The 22,181-nt window shown below is 40.4% G+C and overlaps 2 protein-coding genes and 1 long non-coding RNA gene across 4 annotated transcripts; 2 read left to right on the top strand and 1 right to left on the bottom strand.

Annotated features, from left to right (window-relative positions):
* Positions 1-1,144: 1,144 nt before the first annotated feature.
* Positions 1,145-8,246, top strand: LOC145451954 (uncharacterized). Of its 2 annotated transcripts, XR_013919145.1 has the most exons (6): positions 1,145-1,581; positions 4,031-4,418; positions 4,769-4,961; positions 5,345-5,464; positions 7,362-7,551; positions 8,041-8,246. It is a non-coding gene; the product is annotated as an uncharacterized LOC145451954 (long non-coding RNA). The 2 variants fall into 2 exon arrangements; XR_013919144.1 differs by lacking the exon at positions 1,145-1,581 and having other exon boundaries at positions 3,177-4,418.
* An 8-nt stretch (positions 8,247-8,254) lies between these two features.
* Positions 8,255-10,537, top strand: LOC145451951 (uncharacterized). The gene is made up of 8 exons (XM_080330161.1): positions 8,255-8,614; positions 8,675-8,826; positions 8,888-9,038; positions 9,104-9,188; positions 9,256-9,324; positions 9,608-9,679; positions 9,741-9,905; positions 10,202-10,537. The coding sequence occupies exons 1-7, from the start codon at positions 8,579-8,581 to the stop codon at positions 9,902-9,904; spliced, it is 729 nt and encodes a 242-aa protein (XP_080186287.1). The 5' UTR covers positions 8,255-8,578; the 3' UTR covers position 9,905; positions 10,202-10,537.
* Positions 10,538-11,081: 544 nt separating this feature from the next.
* On the bottom strand, positions 11,082-13,652 carry LOC145451949 (uncharacterized). The gene is made up of 7 exons (XM_080330159.1): positions 13,322-13,652; positions 13,133-13,257; positions 12,764-12,905; positions 12,282-12,390; positions 11,902-12,026; positions 11,746-11,842; positions 11,082-11,682 (listed from the first exon to the last, which is right to left on the bottom strand). The coding sequence occupies exons 1-7, from the start codon at positions 13,489-13,491 to the stop codon at positions 11,209-11,211; spliced, it is 1,242 nt and encodes a 413-aa protein (XP_080186285.1). The 5' UTR covers positions 13,492-13,652; the 3' UTR covers positions 11,082-11,208.
* Positions 13,653-22,181: the final 8,529 nt, after the last annotated feature.

The raw sequence follows: 22,181 nt of genomic DNA, 5'->3' as shown, positions 1-22,181 counted from the left end.
CGTTTTTATTTGTAAGGTATATGTTATCAGCGAGAGGCTGCTATCGCAAGTGGCAAGACATCGATTGTCGTATGTACTCTACATCTGTTACTACAAGTACATGCAGCCATACTATCGTCAAATAATCGGGCTATATAATGATATCATGTCTTTGTCTTGCATAGTATAGACTACACGAGAAGAGCTCTCAGATATTCTATTGATCAGAAATTTATACGTGATGGAAAACCAATCTATATACGGCACCATGACGTATATTGTGGCAATTGCTTTCAATTCGAGCAATTAGGATTAGCGTGACTTAAACACAGCTACCAGTGACACATTGATTTTACCCGTTTAATTTGTGACAAAGATACTGTCTTTGTTTGTGACACATTGAAAAATGTCGTTTTGATCGCTTGTGTTTGATTCTACCCCTTCCACTTATAATATAAACCCTAGTTACCTAGTTTAGGCACTCACCTGACCTAATCCATCTCGAACCCCCATCCTAACCGAATTCAAGCTCGTACCAAGCCCTGACCCGAATCCATCATTGTCATTTGTCACTCGACTGAACTTGAGTCTGCTCGAACTTAATTATTTAATACTAAAGCATGAACTTGAGCCTAAAAAAAATACTTGTCACGACACTGAAATGACCATAATTAGCATTCGCCACAGGAGTGATCTGTCGGTCAAATGAACTTGAGCCTAAATGAATTTGAATTATTTGTCATTCAAATGAGCTGTAGCCCAAATGGGTTGCAACGTAGTCGGTACATCTTACACGCCTACACCTAATTCGTCCAGCCTTTTCTCTCTTGATTCTGATAGAGGAAACACAACAAAATGGCTATAGCCAGCTATCATTATATTTCCACTTATAATAATGCGGCTATGTTGCGTAGCCTACAGGTTAAATTCTTACAAGAAAAATTATTACGAAGCCTCTGCCACTGTAATGGCAGCTTTGCAACGCGACATTTCGAAGTTTTTTAGCGGTTTTTAAAAACGATTTGCGCCCCTCGACGTGTAGCTACACAATTTGAGGGAAAGAGGACGCGCGTTTCCTGTTTATTGTGTAGGCCTACACTGTAAATCCGCAAGGTCGTATTGAACACTTCATAACACTTTTTTCTGCGTACAGACACACTTTTGGGCATATAAACGCATTGGGCCATTATCGTCGCAACGCTTCTGCGTATTTCTCCGTTTACATGTAACACTTCGTCACTGCGGCTTATTTTCAAGAAAATTTATACTTGGTAATTTATCATCAATTTTGCATTCATAAACCATCGCTACGTTTGGAGATCACATTAAATCACGGTATATGTAAAATAATATTACTCACTTGACCCAACACTTAGTTTAAGGGTAATATTTCAATGAAATATACATATTTCCCTGTGACGCAGAGGGGTCACAACCTTCGTCACGGTAGAGCGCGCTCGATTTCAGTTTGGATTTGAATTGGTGGTTCGTCAGGCTTCAGGCAGAGAGTAAGGTACACGAAAAAACTTGGCGAAATGGATATATTGAAGCAGTTTCTGCTACCTGATGGCGTAAAGGATCATAAATTCCATGTACTGTAAGGTATGGAGATGCGGTAAATGTTATTGAATGTATGTAATGTGAGAATAGTCATAAAATTAACTCGTTTTGACATTGCAGTAACGTCGTTTGTTTTAGATGTTTTAGCAGGCTACTCAGTACTCATATCCCTTATTCATATGAATGTTCTTTAGATGTTTTGTAGTATATGATTCGTCTGATATTATTGCTGGATGATCGAGCTTCGAATCTGATAATATACCAGGCTGCGACCAGTTCCAGTACTACGGTACTGATGGGAAGCTGCTATAAAATTAACTTTTTTGACATATGGACAGGCCGTGTTATTTTTGGCATATGCCAAAATTGCCAAAAATAGCTTATTTTTGGCATTTTTCAATTTTTATTTTTGGCAGTTTTGGCATCGACCTCTAAATAGATATTTTCAGACTCGAATTAGTCATAAAAACGCTTTATTTTGGTCAGTTTATCAAAAGGTACCAAAAAATGTGCAGCATCCACTTATAATCAGTACCAACAAACAATAAGAAAACCTAGCGATTACATAGGTTAATAATATCAAACGAACCCACAAAATGTGCAATATCCACTCGGAATCGGTGCCAATAAGCAAAAAGAATGAGAAGCCACGCTCAACACCTGATTGTTACAGCTGTTGAATAGACTTAAATTGTTTGAACTGTAACAGTGCTTCCAAACTCGGGTCAGCAAGTTTCTCCTGAATTCATTTTTCGCCTAACGAATCTGGGAAATATCGGCTTCAACAGTAACTGTTGAGGGAATAATGTTGCCAGTCCTCCACAAAAGGTTTTCAGAGCTTCAAAATTTTCGGAGGGCCGAACCAAGCATCATGAAAAGAAATCACTGTGCCAGTGCCATCGATCTCATCGCGGAAATAATTTTCTTTCCGATACTTTCCCAGGTGTTCCCTGTGTTGTGTCTCAACCACATTCTATTTTGTAGCCCGACCATCCCATCTCCATTTGTCTACCGATATATATTTTAGGAGGACTATTGTCACGTCAGATGGCTTTAGTATTCCCAACTCGCATGGCAGAGTCCTGGGAAGGTTAGCTTGTTTAAGAACATTCATGCAACAAGACTGTCTGGCAAAACGAGACTGCAGCTCAGAATTAGCCAGACTGTTTGTTGCGTCACAATGTTCAACTCAATCACAATGCAAAAATCGTGATTGAATTTGGGGGTTCAAGATCCATGAGCAGAATCCAATTTATACTTTAGTAATCAGTACAGAGGCAGCTTTTCATTGATACCCGCTTGGCAAGCCGGTCAAGAATGGCCGTATGCCTTTGGACAAATGAAAAGTATGGCGTAAACCAAATGCAGTCAGTTGTTCAATCTCGCTGTGCCCACACCATTTAGGACGCCATGCTTTCACCACTAATGGGTGGGCTGGACCCAGAATAAGGAACGTGCCCTTCACACACGCTCTTCTTGCTTGTAATGCGGTCCTGTTAACACAACACCATGAACAAAATACACCATTGGTTATTTTTGGCATATGCCAAAAATTGGTTATCTTTGGCACTTTCAAATTTTTATTTTTGGCAGTTTTGGCATCTGGCTCGTGAAATGCCAAAAATAACACGGTCTGCATATGGATAAAGGGATGTTCTCTCTATCCACACTGAAATATCACTATGTAGGCGATATTGTGGTCCATTGTGGACAAGTACTGCAATGTCAGCAATTGAATGCCGGTATGACAGTCATGCAACGGTTTTGATTGTTTTTCAACTGCAACACGTTTTACACTGTATAGGCCTACTGTTTATTCCAAGTGGTAAGGTGTTAACTAAAGCGATTTTTTTAAAATGTCAAAATAGGTCAGAATTTTGTCAAAATTGTACCGTTAGGTAAAAAATTGCCAAAATTCTTTACAAAATCAAAATTTTGTTGGCAACTTGCATTTCGTTTGTATCATAGATGATTGCACTGTCGGTGAACTTATCATTTTACAATTTACATCTTGTAACCTACTTTATAGTCCTACCGTTGTAGACGGACCATCGTCTGCTCATTGTGAATCATAAACTGTCAAATGAAACAAATACTCAACGTAGCCTATTGCACTATCCTAACTGAAGCAAGACTGCGTGGGCATTGGTTCTTCTATTAAAAACCGTATGATGAATACTTGCAATGTAGACAACTTTGTCATAATGAGAAAGAGAGTGCAGTGTACGCACAACTTCAGTGTTGCCGGCCAACAACTGCAGCTGGTGAACGTTCTTTCTTCATTCTTGCCAAGCTACTTAGTTAGGACAGACACTTTCTACCCGAAAATGTAGGAAAGTATCTTTCGTTGTACTACAACAAATTTTTAATTATTTCTACCATACTACGAGATGTAACTAATACTAGAATTATTCATGGGTCCAGATTTCGATAAAATAAGTTCTTTTTCATGTAAAAATTTGTCAATTTTCATGCTAAAAGATTTTTTCAGATCAAATTACTTCGGAAGAACAGACAGCTCCAGCCAGAAATAAAGATAAGTTCTGGTAATACAATTCTAACACTATGTGAGAAACACCTAATTTAAGTACATGGGGTCAAAATTAAGTTTTTCATCATCAAAATATGTGTGAATTTGAATTTTTTAGTCAAAATCTTACCTTTTTAGGTCCAAAAAATCGCCCCAATAATAGCACAGCCAAACAAACAATCTTTTCAACAAACCATGGATCACAAGGGGTAGTATTTGTTTTGCCCAATCCCCAAATTTGACTTTTCTGAGTTTATTGTGATACGGTAACTGAACTAAACTCTATTTTGCAGGTAGTATGTATTGAACTTGGCACCTTTTTGAAATGCATTTGCTGTATGGAATACTGGTAAGCATCACAGTGTTTTGTAAGTGAACTGGTATATCCTTAGAGAATGAATTTGATTCTGTTGCAATCGGTTATCTTTGTGATAAAGATTTTTATGAAAGTTTGCTGGTAAAATTTCACAAAAATGGTTAACAATCCAGGAAGTATACTAACTGTGCCAGAGTAAAATTGGTGGTAACGTCACGTGCAACTTTCCATTCCATTACTCAATTATTCTATGAAATACACCCTTCTGTCACGCACAACTTATTGCAGAAAAAAAAAAACTGTATCCAGTATGATATCTGCGTGATTACTGAGCAGTTCAATTGAATTGCGAATTTTTGCAACAAATATTTTCTTTTCAATAGTCTTGGATTGATCCTCAAATTCGTTCAACTGATGTCCACTCTTTAAAAAGAGCCCCCTGGGTCTACCGTGCCTGCGCTATCAGACAATGTTGACAGTGATGTGAGGAGTCGTTCGTAACGGGTTTTGTGCTGGCACAGTCATCTTATGTGATACAGACCTTTGTCTCAAAAGCCCATGGATACATGTGATTATGTAAGCCTATTTTTTCATTTTATATATCACCATTGATTATGTAATTTGCTGGTTTTTGCAGTCCTACTTTTCTCACGAACTATCTCGCAGAGTAGCTTACGGGCTATTCGATATGAGCTGAAAATGGCTTCATCTGTGTACACTGCACAGTAAAGTGTACCCTGAACTGTGTACACTGAACAGAGATGTAGTTGAACGTAATGAGCTCGTGTAACTTGTACTTTAACTATTGCTTACTGAACTATAATGGGCTAGGTCAGTGGTTCTCAACCTGGGGGGCTGAGCACCTCTCCAGCGCTTCTGTAACCTATCTGTGTGAAATATTTATATTTACTTCTGCATCAAATTTACAATTTTCCTTTGTAATGTTTCGTATTTTCTAGGAGCAGCATTTGGATTTGACCAGTAAAAAAAAGATCCGCCATGGCACGCCACGAATCAGGGACTCATCAAGCCTGGGTTGCGGCTGATGGAAAGAATATGAAAAATGCCCTAATGTGCAGGTAGTATGTATTGCAATTGGCACCTTCTTGAAATGCATTTGTTATTTTAAATACTGGTAAGCATCGCGGTATTTCGTAAGTAAACTGGTATATCCTTAGATAATGAATTTGATTCTGCTGCATTTGGTTATTTTTATGAATGTTTGCTGGTAAAATTCCACTAAAATGATTAACAATCCAGGAAAGTATGCTACTCGTGCTGTAGTAAAATTGGTGGTACGGTCACATGCAACTTTCCATTACAATAATTATTTGTTCTATGAAAGACACCCTTTTGTCACATACAAATGTATCCAGTGTGATATCCAGGGCATGGTATGGTATGGTATGGAAGTATGGTATGGTATGGATCGATATTTTGGTATGGAATATGGAAGAAGGCAAGTATGGTATGGAATGGAAGATTTTAATCTATGGTATGGAACGACATTTCCATACTTCCATACTTTGATGTTTTATACATTTTATCGTGATCTGTGCAAGCTTCATGAATCGTGCGTCGATCGCTGCTCACTCAATACGATCGCTTTTGTTATGTGTGAACGTGAACTATTGAACGATGTATAGGTACAAATATGCGCTTGTGCAACGGTTTCAGGAGCACTTGAAATGACATGAATTTGTGATATAATAATGACAACAGTAATGTTGATCTGATATTCTATTGAGTATCGACACGACGTCGATGATATTCTTATCGAGCAGGGGCGGGCAACCTCGCGACTCCCGAGCCGGTGGGCCGGATATAGGAAAATTGAGTACTTGGCAAGCCGGATTGCTGAATGGATACATTATTCGCGCATCTATATACAAGGAATAAATCGTACTTAATGAATGTATTTTATCGACAGCAATGTCGCTTCAAAACCATTTCTCGCCGATAATGATAATACAATGTTGATTTGAAAACAGCATTGTCACACAGGCGTAGCCCTGTTTGCTTCTCTCTGATCAACTAACCCACGATGCAATCCTTAATTAAGATTTCAAAGCGTTTCATAAGTCCGGTACCCAAAATTCGCCAAGATATATCAGTTCATTAGGGTTGAGTACATCATAAATGCCGATAATGCAAGTCTTCTACCTTCGACGAACTTACGCGTGAGCTCCACTCTCGCACCTATATAATTACGTACGCAGTCACTGACATTTTACGCTTAAGCAAGTGGTGGGGCATCTCGGCTGACTGGGGCCGCGGCCCACATTATCATGAAAGACGGGAAGCTGTTCGCGGGCCGGACAAAATCTCGTCGCGGGCCGAATGTTACCTGTCCCTTTTATGGACGGTCCTAGATAACAATCTGCTGACTATCTCATTTTGCTCGCGGAAGCTATAGAGTAGGACCGTGGTCCGTGGACTAAACCTCACCAAAAGAGACTCTGTAAAACTATTACCTGGAATTAGATTCGCATCATGGCTAGTTTAAGCAATATTGACATCCAAAATATCAATAATATAGGTGCTAGATAAGGAAATATACTTACGATGTTTTAGTATTTGAAAGTATGGAACATGTATCAAGTATGGTATGGAACAATGTTGGTATGGTATGGAAAATTGCAAGTATGGTATGGAGCGAGTAAGGCAAGTATGGAGTATGGAAAATTCTCGTTCCATACCATACCATACCATGCCCTGGTGATATCTGCGTAATACTGAATGCCGGTGACGTGATATTTTGTGATACGATTTTTGATGTACAACGTTCTTTCGAGTTCTCTACTAGTTACTGACGATTACCCCTGACGAGTCTCTGCCTAAAATATTCGGGCTCATTTCAATATGCATATACTATTCAATTTTATATTGAAGTTTTGCACCTCGAAGAAGCTGTTCGAATATTGAATAGTTCCCTTGTATTGCAAATTTTTGAAACAAGTATTTTCTTTTCAACAGTCTTGGATTGATCTTCAAATTCATCCAACTGGTGTCGACTCTTCGAAGAGACCCCCTGGTTCTACCGTGCCTGTGCTAACAGACAATGTTGATAGTGACGTGAGGAGTCATCTGAACGGATTTTGTGCCGGTGCAGTCATCTTTTGCGATAATACTTTTGCCTCAAGAACCCATGGAAACATGTGATCATGTAAGTCTATTTACTCATTTCATATATCACCATTGATCATGTAATGTGCTGGTTTTTGCAGTCCTAATTTTCTTAATAACTATCTATATATGCGATATGAGCTGAAGAGAGGCTTGATCTGTGTACATTGAACAGAGGTGTTGTTGAATGTAAAGAGCTGGGGTAACTTGTATTTAAACTACTGCTTACTGATCTATACTTGGAACATCAAATTGAGATCATTTCCCATGTCGTGCTAATTCCAAATAATTTCGTTAATTAAATTTAATCAGGAAGGAAGTATTTTGAAAGATTGAGAACAATTACAATTACTGCAATGAAGGAAAAGTATTCAACACCTTCGATAAGATGTCACAAAGTTTTTTGTACTAAAGACAATCAATGTGTTCTTTGTCTGGTCAATTATTGTAATGGAAATCCAAACCCATAGGAATAGCGATTCTACTATATTTATTTTCGGATCTTGTTTGCAATCAATTACATTTTCAGCAAAACGAGGTTGATGAAGTCAACTGTCTTCTTCTCCAAGCCAAATCGAGAGACAAGCAAATACAATCCAAGACCCAAGCGCATGTCTTATTGAAACAGGTATCGTAATCTTTCTGTTTTGTGGACCATACAAATATACATAGACCGTTCATAGACGTACATAGACGTTGTGCTATAAATTTCATCCTGAGTTACAGTTCTGCATTCTCACTAAGCCTTTTCACATGGAGCAATTTGGTGTCACGACACACCTGAACGCGTCATGAGATTTCCAGTTGATCGGTTATGTGTGACCGATTCGAGAGAATACTGAGCCCGTCGTCATGGCGGGCGATTTTGTCATGCGTTTTGGCGTGCGTGTTGACACTCGTCCTTGGAGCAGGGTATTTCACGCTTTGTCGTGAGATGTAGGGAAGATCGCTGGCCGAGAAATGTTAGCGGCAATAATAGATGTCAATGGATCGGAGAATTTTCGAAAATTTCACACGATATATGCTTCCTTTGCAGTTCTGTGGTTAATTAAGTATACGTTACGGTTATGTCGGAGTCCGCAAGCATTAATATCCAGAAAAAGGTAAGATACCATACGGTAGTTTATTTTGACAATTTCCAAACATCTCTGCATATATTTTAGAAAACATGGAGCAGTGCGGCTATTCAAGCTCTGCTAGGCCTGATCAAAGAGCTAGATCTTTTGGCCAAATTAGATGCCCGTAGGCAACGAAATAGGGTGATTTTCGAAGATTTGACTACAAGGTTAGCTGAGGAAGGATACACATTCACATGGTGAAGTACACGTCTCTTCCGAGTTTTGGTCGGAAGATTAACAGCTTTATTTCGAATGCAGGGAAGAGGTCAAGAACCAATGGAAATATCTAAAAAGGCAGTATTATAAAGTAAAAAAGCAGCTCATGACGTCAGGAATGGGGGCAGAAGGGCGTCATTGGCCACCCTTCTCACAACTGGATGAGCTGCTCGGAACGAGACCCAGGACTACGGTATTTGATTTTGTAATAATATCAATACGGTAATCACAAAAAGACTCACGAGTAACCCATTACAGGCACTAGTTGCTGAAGGTCTTCAGTCGTTTCCTACGATGACAGTGGAAGTGAACGAGACCAGTTTCACGGATTCGGAAGGCACGGGTATAGTGTCTGGTATCAATGAAGATTCCTGAATCATGTGATAATCTCTGTTCAATCTGCCTGGCAGGTATTGATGGCCAAACTCGAGACGAAGACGCTGACGACAGCCTCGTTGTGAGTGAGCATGATCATGAAGGTAGGTCGGTCAGTTTCGATCGGATTCCTAGCATTCATGTTATGATCAGCATCTTTGCACGGTTGTACAATGTACATGATCGAAGTAGGAGTTTGTAAAATTTAAAGATACATTTTAAAATCAGAAGTATGACTTGGGTACCTAGATGTAGTGTCGAATTGTCATATAGTTGATTCCTCTCGTTATGAGGATATGCTCTAGGAAAGTGTTCTACTTCTATCTTATTCTTCTAAGCAAGTAACTTAACACAAAGCGGTTGCAGCAATTACTTTCTTGATTCCAGAGTCTTCCACAACGTCTGACAGCTGGAGCAGAGCACGATCTAGACAAAGAACGTCTAAGCATAAGAGAAAACGTATGCTCCATTTCTTTGTTTATTGAGGTAAAAAGAAAAGTATGTTCTTGCTACCTACTAGGATCTGGCAGTTTTGAAGATAGGCTGTTCAGCCATCTTGACGAAGAGCGGAAGCTTAGGCGTGAAGAACTAAATGCTCTACAGCAAGAATGCAAGGCAGACCGAGAAATGATGATGAAGTTCATGTCATCTATTACTCGACTGGCAGATTCAATGCAGAAATGAGGTATGGCTAATCAGAATGGTTCGCAGGGTTGTAACCAAGTCTCGAGTGATATGTTTTAGTCCGAGTCATGCGCAATGACTCGAGTACAAGTCAAGTCACTACACAAATTGACTCGAGTCGAGTCATTTTTAACAAAATGACCCGAGTCACCAAAAAATCACGACTCGAGTCATTACAACCCTGCTGGTCCCTTATTGCTAGGCATGTTATTGTATTTTACTATTCATTAAATTGTGCTAGTCTTAATTGTGCTACGATGCCCTTTTCGACGTCATGCTATCGTGGAGATTTTACAGAATTGGCAATCGTCGCATTTCCGCCGCCGCATTCCGTCGTACCGAGCTCTACTCATGGTGTGTGAAGTCATCGCAATGATTTCGACCAACTCGAAAATAACAATCTGGCAATATACTTTGGGGCGATTCTGACCACCACATGTTGTCCTACCGCGACAGTCGACTGTTTTCTTGTATGTACATAGGCCACGGACTGAAGTGAATTTTGCCTTCACGTGAACAGCGACGGTGCCACTCCGATGATTTGAGCTGTCACATGATTGAATTTGTGTATTTTTTTCGAAGTGTGCTAACTTGTATATTAGAAAAGCAGTATAAAACCTTGTGTTGCAAGCAGCGGGACTTATGAGTTTAAAGTTTTTAACTCCAAAGATATTTGGTTAGCGAGATTGTGTAATGGTTATGCGTCCGGCTTCTCGAGCGGTAGGTCGTGGGTTCGATCCCCGGCCGGGTCATACCAAAGACTCGAAAAATGGTATCCGCAGCTATTCTGCTAGGCGCTCAGCAATCACGGATAGCATGGAGGAGAAAAAAAAACGGGGGCGCAGACTAGATGACCTCATGGGGCCGTATCGCAACTCCGTCGCCAAAGCATCTCGATGGTGCAGGCGAGAAAGAATATCATATCTCTCTCTCTATACCTCAAATACAGATCAAGCAGATTGGCTATAATTTCTGGCAGAAATGAGTAACATGACAGCTCAAAGTTACAATTCTGGATCGTTCGCCATCTCTCTAGCAATGCCTCTCACTTCGTTATACATGAGAGAGCAAAAACGTAGTCTGTCTCCTCACTATCTCTTGAACGTAATAATATTGGCCTGCCTACGCTCCACGAATCTACATTCCTACCAGAGCGAGAACCAAGGAATCAGATAAGTCAATTTTGTGAGAGGCTGTTAACGAAATACGATATCCGAAGAAGACTATTACATGAAACAATTACCAGAACAAAAAATCAAGGCAACTAACGAGAGAGTAACTGGCAAATTTGTCAAGGCAGTATATCACAAATTAGGTCTTATACTGCGTCTTAGCGGAAGATTTGTGGCAATGTGTTCAGTCAGCACACGTCGGACTTCTGTTGCATTAGGTAGCTGTGGAGAGGGTGAGGACACATCAGCACCTTGGAGCAGATTTGGCATTATTTGGGAGGAAATATAATTAGTGCTTGACCACCCACTGATAGGGGTGTGGGAGCGCTCACAAATATTGTGCAGAACACAGCATGTTGCAATGATTTGAGGAGCCAGGTCTATTCTTGCATCAATTTTCTTGCCAATGATGCGCCAGCGTTCTTTCAACTTTCCGAATGCATTTTCCACCACTATCCTGACGCTGCTCAGATATGCATTAAATGACTCTTGGGCAGGGTCCAAATTTCTCCCAGTGTAGGGTTTTAGAAGCCACGGCAGTAGGGGATAAGCAGGATCTCCTAGAATCAGCAATGGAACCTCCACGTTGTTTATTCGCACTGGAGCCTGATAAAGGGAACAACAGTCGTGTGACAGAGATCAATATGACAACAAAAGCATGATACCTACCCTTGGTAACAAATTCATACTTTCATAGAGTCGCGAGTTTTTGAAAATGAAGGCATCATGACAACTTCCAGGCATGGTGACATTAATATCCCAGAAACTGTTACGATCACGTTTCAATCACACATCTTTGAAGGGTCGAATTTTCAAGGAACTCACCAGTAATTGTCATCAACAACAGCTTGCAATACAATAGACTCTCCTCCTTTTCTATTTTGATAATCTCGCTTGCCATTTACTGGAGCGGTGATTTGAATATGGCTTCCATCAATGCATCCGAGAACCTAGAAAATGGCAGCGTTTGTGAGCACGTCAACTCGTGGATACATAGTGCTATAATTATACTCGTGTATATATAAATGGTTCTATACCAACACCGAGAAAACCATTACCGAGAATGGACACCACTAATAATGGACACCACCGATAATGGACATTCTCGGTGGTGTCCATTCTCAGTAATGGTTTTCTCGGTACGGACCGGACACCATTATAAACACGGTATTTTCCGTTAGACATTTGCAAGGCACAATATATACCTGAGGAAAACCATATTTGACTTCAATTCTCCGTGCTATGACCTTGGCTTCTTCATCTGATGGTGGATGTATGAAGTCCGGTAATTTGAGGCATATGGTAGTGCAGAACCTACAATAAATATAGCAAAATATAACAGCGTTGCAATGTTCTTCTTTCATGTAACAAGGGCTCTCCAAACAAAGTTCAGATTTTTATACTTTCACATAAATAATTCCAGAAGACATCGAACGTTGAACTATATAGACTACTAACCTCCGTAGGTTAGTAATCTATAGTTGAACACGTTCGAACCGCAGTGTTGCGGTTGTACTCTGGTGACAATTAGGTCGGTGGTATTGATACCAGTCTTTAAAAGGTAAAAAGGCACACAATTACTTCAGAGTCACAATTATCATCAGCATCACAAATTACCATCATCAGCATCGCAAATAGCTATATTTGTACAGCCTACATAAGTCTTGATGGAATAAAACTCACTAACATTTTCAGAAACTTCTGTACAGTAGAAATTCCTACTCCAAACAGGTTTGCGACTGATCGGTACTCTGCACAGGAACCAAGTTTGTAGATCGCAATCGCAACACGCATTTCCAGTGGTATTGCTGGACGAACAGATGCACTATCTGTAAGTAAAAAGAGTTTTCAAACATTTGCACAACTCAGGGGAAGTGTTTTCCATAACCAGTGGTCACTAATGTGACAGAGACATAATATTGAGACGTATACCGTCCCACAATTATATAGAGGATTTGACTGTCGGACATTATGCAAGTATCGATGCGCTGAAATAGTTCTACTAAGATTTCATCAACAAATTGATGCTTTAAATAATCTTCGAAATAGTTCCCACCTGGGCTCATTTCCTCGCGTACTAATTCCGTGATCTCGTAAAACGTCTCCTTTCTCATGCGGAAGTTCTCAATCCAATCATACTCAGAATAATTCGGGACATTAACGTACCAATAACTTTGCACTCTGTAAATTATTTGCATGAGAATTTAATTTTTCGAAACGAACACGAACATCATACGGTCTGCACCTTCTTTTTTTCCAACAGCATCGTCGTCGCAGGTGCCTTTTCCGTAGTTGAAGCAATATAATCGAAGATCTCAACTTCAGCATTCTAATACGTCTCATCACCTGCCTATGCCGAAACCACGCCAGCATCACATATACATAACTAACGAAAATTATATTAACAGTCCCCATCACCGTAGTTAGCCGCGTCGCGTCAATGCGTCATGTGAAAACAAAAGTTGTAAATCACTCCGCGGATGACACGAATTTTACTGCTGAAGCGTGAGAAGACGGCAGCCGCTTCGCTTCATTGGACTTTGTCGTGATAAAGACGAGACTCATGTGAATAGGCTTACTGTGGCCTGTGCGTCTGAATGTCAAAATGGCCGAATTGAAAAAAGCGCGGACCTAATTCAAGATATTTTTATTAGTCGTTATGCGAATTTTAGTCCTTCTCAGTGATAGGATTTCACATGTACCCGAGCGCCTTTCCTGCGCTTGTGTAACCTGCATGTGTGAAATATTTATATTTATTTCTGCATAAAATTTAGAATTTTCATTGACATATTCAAAACTTTGGAATTTAATCACATTTTCAGGGAGCACAACTTGGAGTCGACCAGTAGAAAAGAAGCAAACATCATGGCACGCCACGAATCAGAGATTGACCGATCCTGGATTGTAGCTGATGCCAAGAACATAAAACTGCTTCAGTGAAAATGAAGTATTCAGAAACATTGTTGACGTTTTGAGCTACTATGCATTGGATTGTCATACCCTGAAGGAGTGGTTCTCAAACAGGAGAAAGCATTTGAAAGGGCGTGAACCCGCTGTCAACTAAAATCTTTTTCGCACATGGCAGCTTCTACTTATTTCTCTGTGTATGGCCAGAATTTAATATTTGAATATTCTCTCATCAACAACTATTACCGTCACTGCCATCCAACTATCAGTTGGGATTTTTAGCGTTCTGGTTGCTTTTTTTAATTTCATGATACGACGATAAGGGGTGTGTGAATTTTTTTTGCTATCATAACGGGGCGTGTCCAAATATGTTCATGAACCAGTGCCCTAATGACTTCCAGATTTCATATTTTGCAGCAGACTGGCAAATAACAACAAAATCTTTTCTGTAAATCTGCAAAATTTGTATGGACTCAAAGAAACGATTTCTTTGTTATTTAAACAAAAGTGATTGGCATTAACCTGATATAAATCCTTGTAATGCAAGCCCAAGAATATTTTTGATGCCTGGTTAGCAGGCCCAATTTCATTAAGAGTAAAAAAATACTTTGTTACTTGTTTATCGTGGTAGTGGCAGTGAAACTGATATATTCATCGTTTGTTTTTTTACAATAAAATTAGAAATTTACAAGCATTAATTTGATCAATTATAAATATGGTTTAATGATTTGTGTTGATCATGTTTTCCGTTAACGGACGTAACCAATGAATTTGATTCCATGCCATTGTCACGAAAGTTAAAGATACTAAATGATATTTTGTTATCACTATCCCTAATTCCCTATGCATTCATTTTCATGATTGAACGAGTTGCATCATATTTGTAGTGAGTTTGCTCTTGATCATTTGTGATGTTCGTGATTTCATGGACTATTCCGGAAACGGTTTCAACTGCTGATCTGAATTTATGAAACCCTGTCACAGCAGCTATTGGAAATTTCAATGTTTACACGTATATAATCACCCAGGTTGGGCATTATAAGCGTCATCTATTCATGAATCAATAAAATCTGATTTTATTTTGAGCCCTGCGTTCCGGTGACTAGTCAACCAGCCACTTTGAGGCTGAACACTTTTTAGGTAAACACTTTTAATATAAACACTTCGCAACACTTCTAGGCGTTCAATTTTTGGATCACGTTTCGTGTTCAATTTTCCGGGTTGAGTAACACTTCAGAATTTACAGTGTATATTAGTGATTCCCAACCGCGGCCCAGCTAGCCTTCTTGCGGCCCCCACAAAAATATTGGGAAATCGATTTATGAAAAAAAAAATTATTTATAAAATACTCTTGCTTGGCTTGTAGGAGTTTTCAATTGGGATTGCAGGACAGTTGTGAGTAGACTGCTAAGATTACGTCACTGCTGTTTCAATGCAATGTGCCCTAACTTTCCAATTGGACAGGCAGTACCTATAGATACAGCTATTGACAGGACCGTAACTGCCGCACCCCAAGCCCCCCAATTGGGGGGAGCGAGCTCGAAGGGGGCCCAAAATTATTTAGTGAATTAGCATAAATTGTAGATATTTTATGAAATTTTATGCCACTTTTTCGTGCTATGCGATTTCAAGTTTCCAAGTACCTTAATTACTGGGTACTCTTCGACCAAGATAAAACACGTAAGATTTATAGAAGTGGGCATATCGGCGTTGGCCATTACCGCGCCACGACGCACAAATACATATAAAGTCTTAGGCCATGTAACATGGAAGGCCATGTAACATGCGACTCCATGAAGTGTGCCAGAACGATCGGCAGCGAGAAAACCTTGACCGATAAGGACTGCCCTTACGCTGACCGAAAACTTCACTATGTATATTCATAGGCACCTAAATGACTGGCGCCGAATGTTCCAGTCTTGGCAATCTGAACGACACGAGACAAATAGGCTACCATCCCGCAGGGAAGAATTATATGCCAGTGAAGAACTGCCAATTTGAAATCGTGTGCCTCTTTTAGTTTAGTATATTTGGCGATTCTATATTTCTTGATATAGCAGACTGGAGGTCACGAAATAACAAATAACATCATGTAACGAAGTCTTACCAACGGGTCCGTCCGTCCGAATATGTTTAATTATTATTTAAGGGCCCTACAGTTTCCAAGACACCTCACTCAGCTCTACCGGTAAATCTGATTACGTGAGCAGACAGGACGCGTAATTTATAGCAATATATATGCAATTCCCGATCTTATTGACCTATATTTTATTTTGAATTATCGAAAATTTTCGCGCTCCACGCTGGCTCACTAAACCGGGATCCTGATTTCGTGACAGAAGCGAACGGGACGGGGGGTCGGTTTATCACCCTATGTGAGCTCAAGACCTAAATGTTTTTGGGGGCCTGACGAAGTGATGTTTCGTTCCTGCCAATGGGTATACGCCCGAAGATGTTTAATTATTATTGAGTGGTCCTATACCTTTTCAAACACAACTCACTCGGCTCAACCGGTCAATCTGATTACGTGAGCAGAGAGAGGATAAAAATTGATACCAATATATATGCAATTCCCGATTATATTGACCGATTCAATCATGAATTATAGAAATTTTTCGCGCTTCGCGCGATTAGTCGAGAGAGACTGCCTAAAACGGACATCCGATTTAGATGATAAATAGCGGTAAACAGCCATCTAGCCTGAGGGGGTCTGGGGGCTTCGAAGTTCTGTTTATGACCCTATGGGGGGCCTAAGACAAACGTTTCTTTGGGGGGGGGGGATGACGAAGTGCTGTTACGGCCCTGGGTATTGATAACTAATTTACGGATAGATGTGCAACAAGTAACTCACGATTGAATGCGCCGAGATGCGTACTGCTTAGCCGGCAAAAAGCATAATTGGTAGTCCTATAGTTCGCGACCCAAGCGTCCGAATAATTTGATATGTCGGTGTTTATCGAAAGCAAGTGTCGCACTTATTCCAAAAATACGAATTGAAATCTCGCCAGGGCAATAAAACTACTCCGAAATAACCGGCAAAGGTTGATTGTTCTGAACAACGGGAGCGCGGCAACACAATGGCCAGTGGCGTCAAGCGAATGATCGGAAAAATGCCAATTTTCATATTTCGGTGACTATTTTGGGTTCCTTTCATTGCCTTGGTATTCGTGCGGCCCGGGCCGTACTCTGAAATTCTAAATTTGGCCCTGCCACCAAAAAAGGTTGGGAACCACTGGCCTATATCGTATATTTTCATTCAACTGAATTCTCGTAAAATATATTGAAATGTATAATCTTGTACTATTTGCGTTATTTGCAGCCGAGTCCTCTTATACCAATTTATCATTGGTGAGGAATCATTAACATCATATTGATATTGAACAAGCCAGAATAACTTGATACTTTCCAATAGCCGAATTATAAGCAGTAACTTGAGCATAATCACGCAGTGTGTCAACAGACTGCGATGATGGAGTTGGAGAAACATTAGTTATTCTAATTGGCCGTGGCACATCCTCGCGAATTCTTTGCTGCAAGCTCTGAGACATGCGACCTTCATACCGACTATCAATCTCCATTCTATCTCCAATTCATCAGTATCAAGTTTGACGCTACTACAAATCATCAGAGTCCTGTGCACAAGAGCTCTAATCAAATTTACTTTACGTTTGACTGGACAGAAAGACTCCCACGAAATGTATTGCGCAGTTAATGTATGTAGGCTTACGGTAAACTGATGTAACAAAATTAGCACCCGTATATAAAACAAAAACATTAAGGAATGCTAATGAATTAATAACATCTTTTTCAATGGTGAATTCAGAGATATATACAACTATATAGTCAACCGACCACACAGTGGGAAAACATTACCATTTTTGAGAACTGTCCTCTGGTTTTACAAGTCTGAAAATTCTGAAAAAGTGTCCTCTTTTCAGATTTCCAAAATATGGTAACCCTATCATAGAGTTTCTTTGGTATAATCATTAAAATTGAAATTTTTCTTCGCGCCTGGCGTGATTTAATGTCGCGCTACCGTAGCCTACGTGACTCGATTCTTTGTGAGTACCCCATCTCTCAGAAATAATTTGATGTAGTTTAATCTACAGAAATAGGTATTTTGGCACCGTTGATATATATATATACCTAATAGTCCTGTCTTGACAATCTGAGAAAATGCCGCACCCGTGATGGAATGTCAACTTGGATCGTGTGTGTCTCACGTATGAGGTTGTTCTTTTTGTTTAGTCTGGTACATTTGCGTGATTCCAATACCTTTTAACCATGTAGCAGCCGGGCGGTCACGAAATACCAACTTGCAACAGATTAATTAATAACAACCCCCCCAGTACATGTATAATTAATTATTGTATATCAATAACGTATCCTAAACTTTTGAAGACATCACCTCCCTTAGTTCCTCTGGTAAATCTGATCACGATTCACGTCGGCAATTGTATGCAATTACTAATATCGCAAAACAACAACTTCATGTTGTTAATTTATTCGCTAAAAGCTTTTCGACTGACCCTCATCAGTAGCGAACATCGGTGATAGGGTGGATCAAATTCGAAATGTAAGAACTATTTTGTGTCTATGACGTAATAATAACCAAAACAAACAACTAGTAGACTAATATTATTTATAAAATTCAGTAATGAATTAGGAAATTTATTCGCGCATCGTATCCTAAGATATACACTATGTGTCTACATGACAGCTGAAGTAAGGCTTTCGAGTAGCCGTGATATGGGCTGTCTATGAGATGACGACCCCTAGAAGTTCGGTTTATTTCCCTATCGGGTGCCCAAGACAATTGCGGATAAAAATATGATTGACCAATAATGCATTCTTCAACATTTTTAGCGCTTTGCGTGGACATATTGTGGCATTAGTGGTAGTATCATGTCATGTCATACGATATATTGTTGTGGCATCAGGAATCAAAATTGTGGGCGTCCTAGCATCTGACATGAACGTGCTGTTTACCATTCGAAATAATAAGATATAGCATTATTTGTAACCGGTTATCCCGCAATCGATTGTGAGAAATGGTGTTTTCGTGTATGGTACGGGGTTCGAAATTGATTGAAAGTACGGTATGAAGTTTATGTAGTAGTCCTCATAGTAGTCAAGTCATAATTTCTCATCACAAACTACGGAGTAATTATTCGGAATATGAACATGGCTTTGGAAGGACGTTTCATATCAGTCAAAAGCCACCAATCTATAATAATAGTGACACTGGCCAATCTCGAAACCTTATGTAATATTCGATGTGACCGGGGATTTACAGCATGCATACGACTTTTGCAGCTACTGCGCTGGACACACCTCACAGAGATGTGTAACATGCTCGACCATAGGCGCCGACTTACGAGGTTACGAGGTGGCGCAGCCACCTCGTGACCATATTTACGAGGTGGCGGCCACCTCGTACAAAATGCTCCAACACCCAAGTGATTTGTGACCAGTAATTAGTAATCAGGCGAATCGATGAGACCTCGTTAGAGGCGTCTTCGGTTTCGATACGCGCGTGTGCCAGGTGCGTAGCCAGTAGCCACGGGGGTTTCGGGGGTCGACCTTCCCTATTTGAAACGCGAAACCCCTTCATTTGAAATGATCATTCTAACTCTAATATTCAGTTGCAATTCAATAATTGTGTAATCAGTGTTCCGCGCGGCGGGTTTGCGAGAAACGTGTTGTCAATTAGCGAGAAGAATCTGTGATTATCTCCCGCTGAGATGGTCGCTAAATTAGGTCATTCATTCCCTGCGCGTGGCAATCGTCGCTAGCCTGATTTATCGCGTCTCGATCAAGCCTGTTTCCGCAGGCTTCAACAATCGCATCAGCAATAGGCCCAGTTCACACTATATCATCGCTTAACCACGCAATCGTATCTGCATTGGCGGCTTCGACCTGGTGTGCACGATATCATCGCGGGCTCACACAATAGCATCTGCAATAGGCCTGGAGTGAAAGAGATCATTGCTGGCCTATGTCCTGACTATCGCGTCTCGGGCCTAGCAGTAGCATGCTTTGGCTCCTATCTCTCGCTGGTTTGGCGACAATGCGGTCGAGTTTACGCTAATTAGTGATTGTTTTATGTCATATTGATTAAAAAGCGACATCGCGAAACTGAATAACATCGAATCGCTGCAAGCAGACTTTAACGTGCGAAATTGATTCCCGCTAATGAATGTAACGATCAGAAGATGTGTGCATCATGTCTCGAGTTCTGAAATACGACAAAGGTTTGAAATCGGTGCCATCAAGTTCGGACATTTTGATTTGCGAAAACTGTAGCCGAGACTGCGTAATACGCGCGCGTATTTAATTGTTCACCAGAGATCAGGGACTCGCTAATTGACAGCACTCCCGTAGTCTTTGACAAGCTTATCATACGCCTAAAATCGTAAACACGAAGAGATTATATGATCGCCATTTACACGTGTACTTGACCCGAATTGAATTGATGCTAAATTGGTAAATTTGAAAAAAATCCGAATTCCCCTAATTTTTCGACTGGCTACGCGCCTAGCGTGTGCTGAAAAGCACCATCCTAGATCTCCTCTCCCGATCAGGCGCCCAAATATACGTTCTGCTTTTCTGAAATCTAAATTATGTGCGCCCATATTCGTTTACAAAACCATTCATGAGCTAGCTAGCTTCGTGATAGGTAATCGGAGTGCGAAATTGGAGGGTGTGTTGGTGTGTGCCTGCAAATTGGAATTCATTTCTGCGCAGATTCGTTTCTATAACAAGGCTTTGCCAGTGACATTAATCGGGAAATGCAGCAATACAGGTTAAACACCGATATAATGAGAAAACAATCGTCGCGACGAAAGCTGCCGTACTCAATACGGTGTCACACTCAAAACCGATTCGTGGCGATACTGATTAGATTACACGCTTTCTCATTTGCTATCATCCATATTTCTCGTTATCTACTTGATACATTCGTACTTCGAAATTGTCGCACAAAGTCATTTTTCAGTCTTCCTTTCATTATTACCGTGACGCATCACAAGATTATGGGTGGCACAAATTCTGATTTTATTCGATTCGTTTGAACAGGGAACCTTCTACATTACGATAAAATTGATTGCTGGATGCACTCGTATCGAGAACAACATTATCGAATATTAAACCATTAGGCATTAGATGGACAGTGGATTTATATTGGTAAGATCGCGGCATGCGTCCGGAAGTGCAATTAATTCTAGTCCAAGGGTGGCCAACCCGCGGCCGTAAAACGAAATTTGTGCGGCCGTCAACACGTAATTCAATTAGTATGCGTTGGCGGCCGTCGACGTGTATATTGAATTTGCGTATTGATCGACGTATTCCCGAAATGCTTCGCGAACTTCAATCGGAAAATGCACCAACTTTAATCATGAAACAATTGCCGCGATGTGAGTTGGTCGACGCGAAGCAAGAAACCGCAACAAACAATTACTGATTGGCTGCGCGATTTTGCGTTTGTAATCATCATTATTGTCTGCTTGAAGTATTCGAGAGTTGTCGTGTTACTTGCAAGGCCAGTGCGTAGTACATTTCGTTAGTCACACTGGACATTCCGCGTGAATAAGATTGATGCAACTGCAGATTCCGTCGGACGGACTGGTAGCGCAGGCCGTAGTTACACACTACACGTTTTAAGATTCCATTTAATAACTCGACTGCGTGGTTTGATATTAATGAGTGCAAGGCCTATATTAAAACGTCACGCGTATGTTTTAACTCTGCACGTTCACCAGCGCCCAGCGGCATGTAGTAAAGTGCGTTTTCGTGCGACGATGACGTCATCGATATGGAACAATTATGACGTCACAAGACTTCGCCACCTCGTAAAAAAATAAAAGTCGGCGCCTATGTGCTCGACACATTCTATGTTGGTTACGCATGGTTGAATCAACAGACGTCACATCCAGTCGTGCAGTGGCATTGTGGGGCTTATCGTTGCTAAACCTAATGAGAGGATTGAGAATATCAAAGCATATTCTGTCTGACACCATCAGTGTCCTACTTCTATTCTATCATTGCGGCATCTACCGCTTCCCGCATTACCACAGAATCGAATTAGGTTAGAATAAACAGTGACTGAGGAGTGGACTGTACAAAATCGATTATGCCTTCATGCGTCATTTCCGGGCAATGAGGAAACGTATTTATAGTGTGACCTGGGGATTGGAATC

This window comes from Botryllus schlosseri, chromosome 12 (assembly GCF_051294905.1).
Source record: "Botryllus schlosseri isolate E-star chromosome 12, Bs_hap1, whole genome shotgun sequence".
NCBI lineage: Eukaryota > Metazoa > Chordata > Ascidiacea > Stolidobranchia > Styelidae > Botryllus > Botryllus schlosseri.
This window is presented reverse-complemented; position numbering and strand designations above follow the sequence as displayed.

Bases quoted from the DNA above. Each gene is read 5' to 3' on its own strand.
- LOC145451951 (XM_080330161.1), top strand. From the start codon at position 8,579: ATGTCGGAGTCCGCAAGCATTAATATCCAGAAAAAG. The intron at 9,325-9,607 runs GTAGGTCGGTCA...TCTTGATTCCAG, and splicing joins GAGTGAGCATGATCATGAAG to AGTCTTCCACAACGTCTGAC. The intron at 9,680-9,740 runs GTATGCTCCATT...GCTACCTACTAG, and splicing joins GTCTAAGCATAAGAGAAAAC to GATCTGGCAGTTTTGAAGAT.
- LOC145451949 (XM_080330159.1), bottom strand. From the start codon at position 13,491: ATGGGGACTGTTAATATAATTTTCGTTAGTTATGTATATGTGATGCTG. The intron at 13,258-13,321 runs GTGCAGACCGTA...AATAATTTACAG, and splicing joins TGCTGTTGGAAAAAAAGAAG to AGTGCAAAGTTATTGGTACG. The intron at 12,027-12,281 runs GTATATATTGTG...GCCATTTTCTAG, and splicing joins TCAAATATGGTTTTCCTCAG to GTTCTCGGATGCATTGATGG.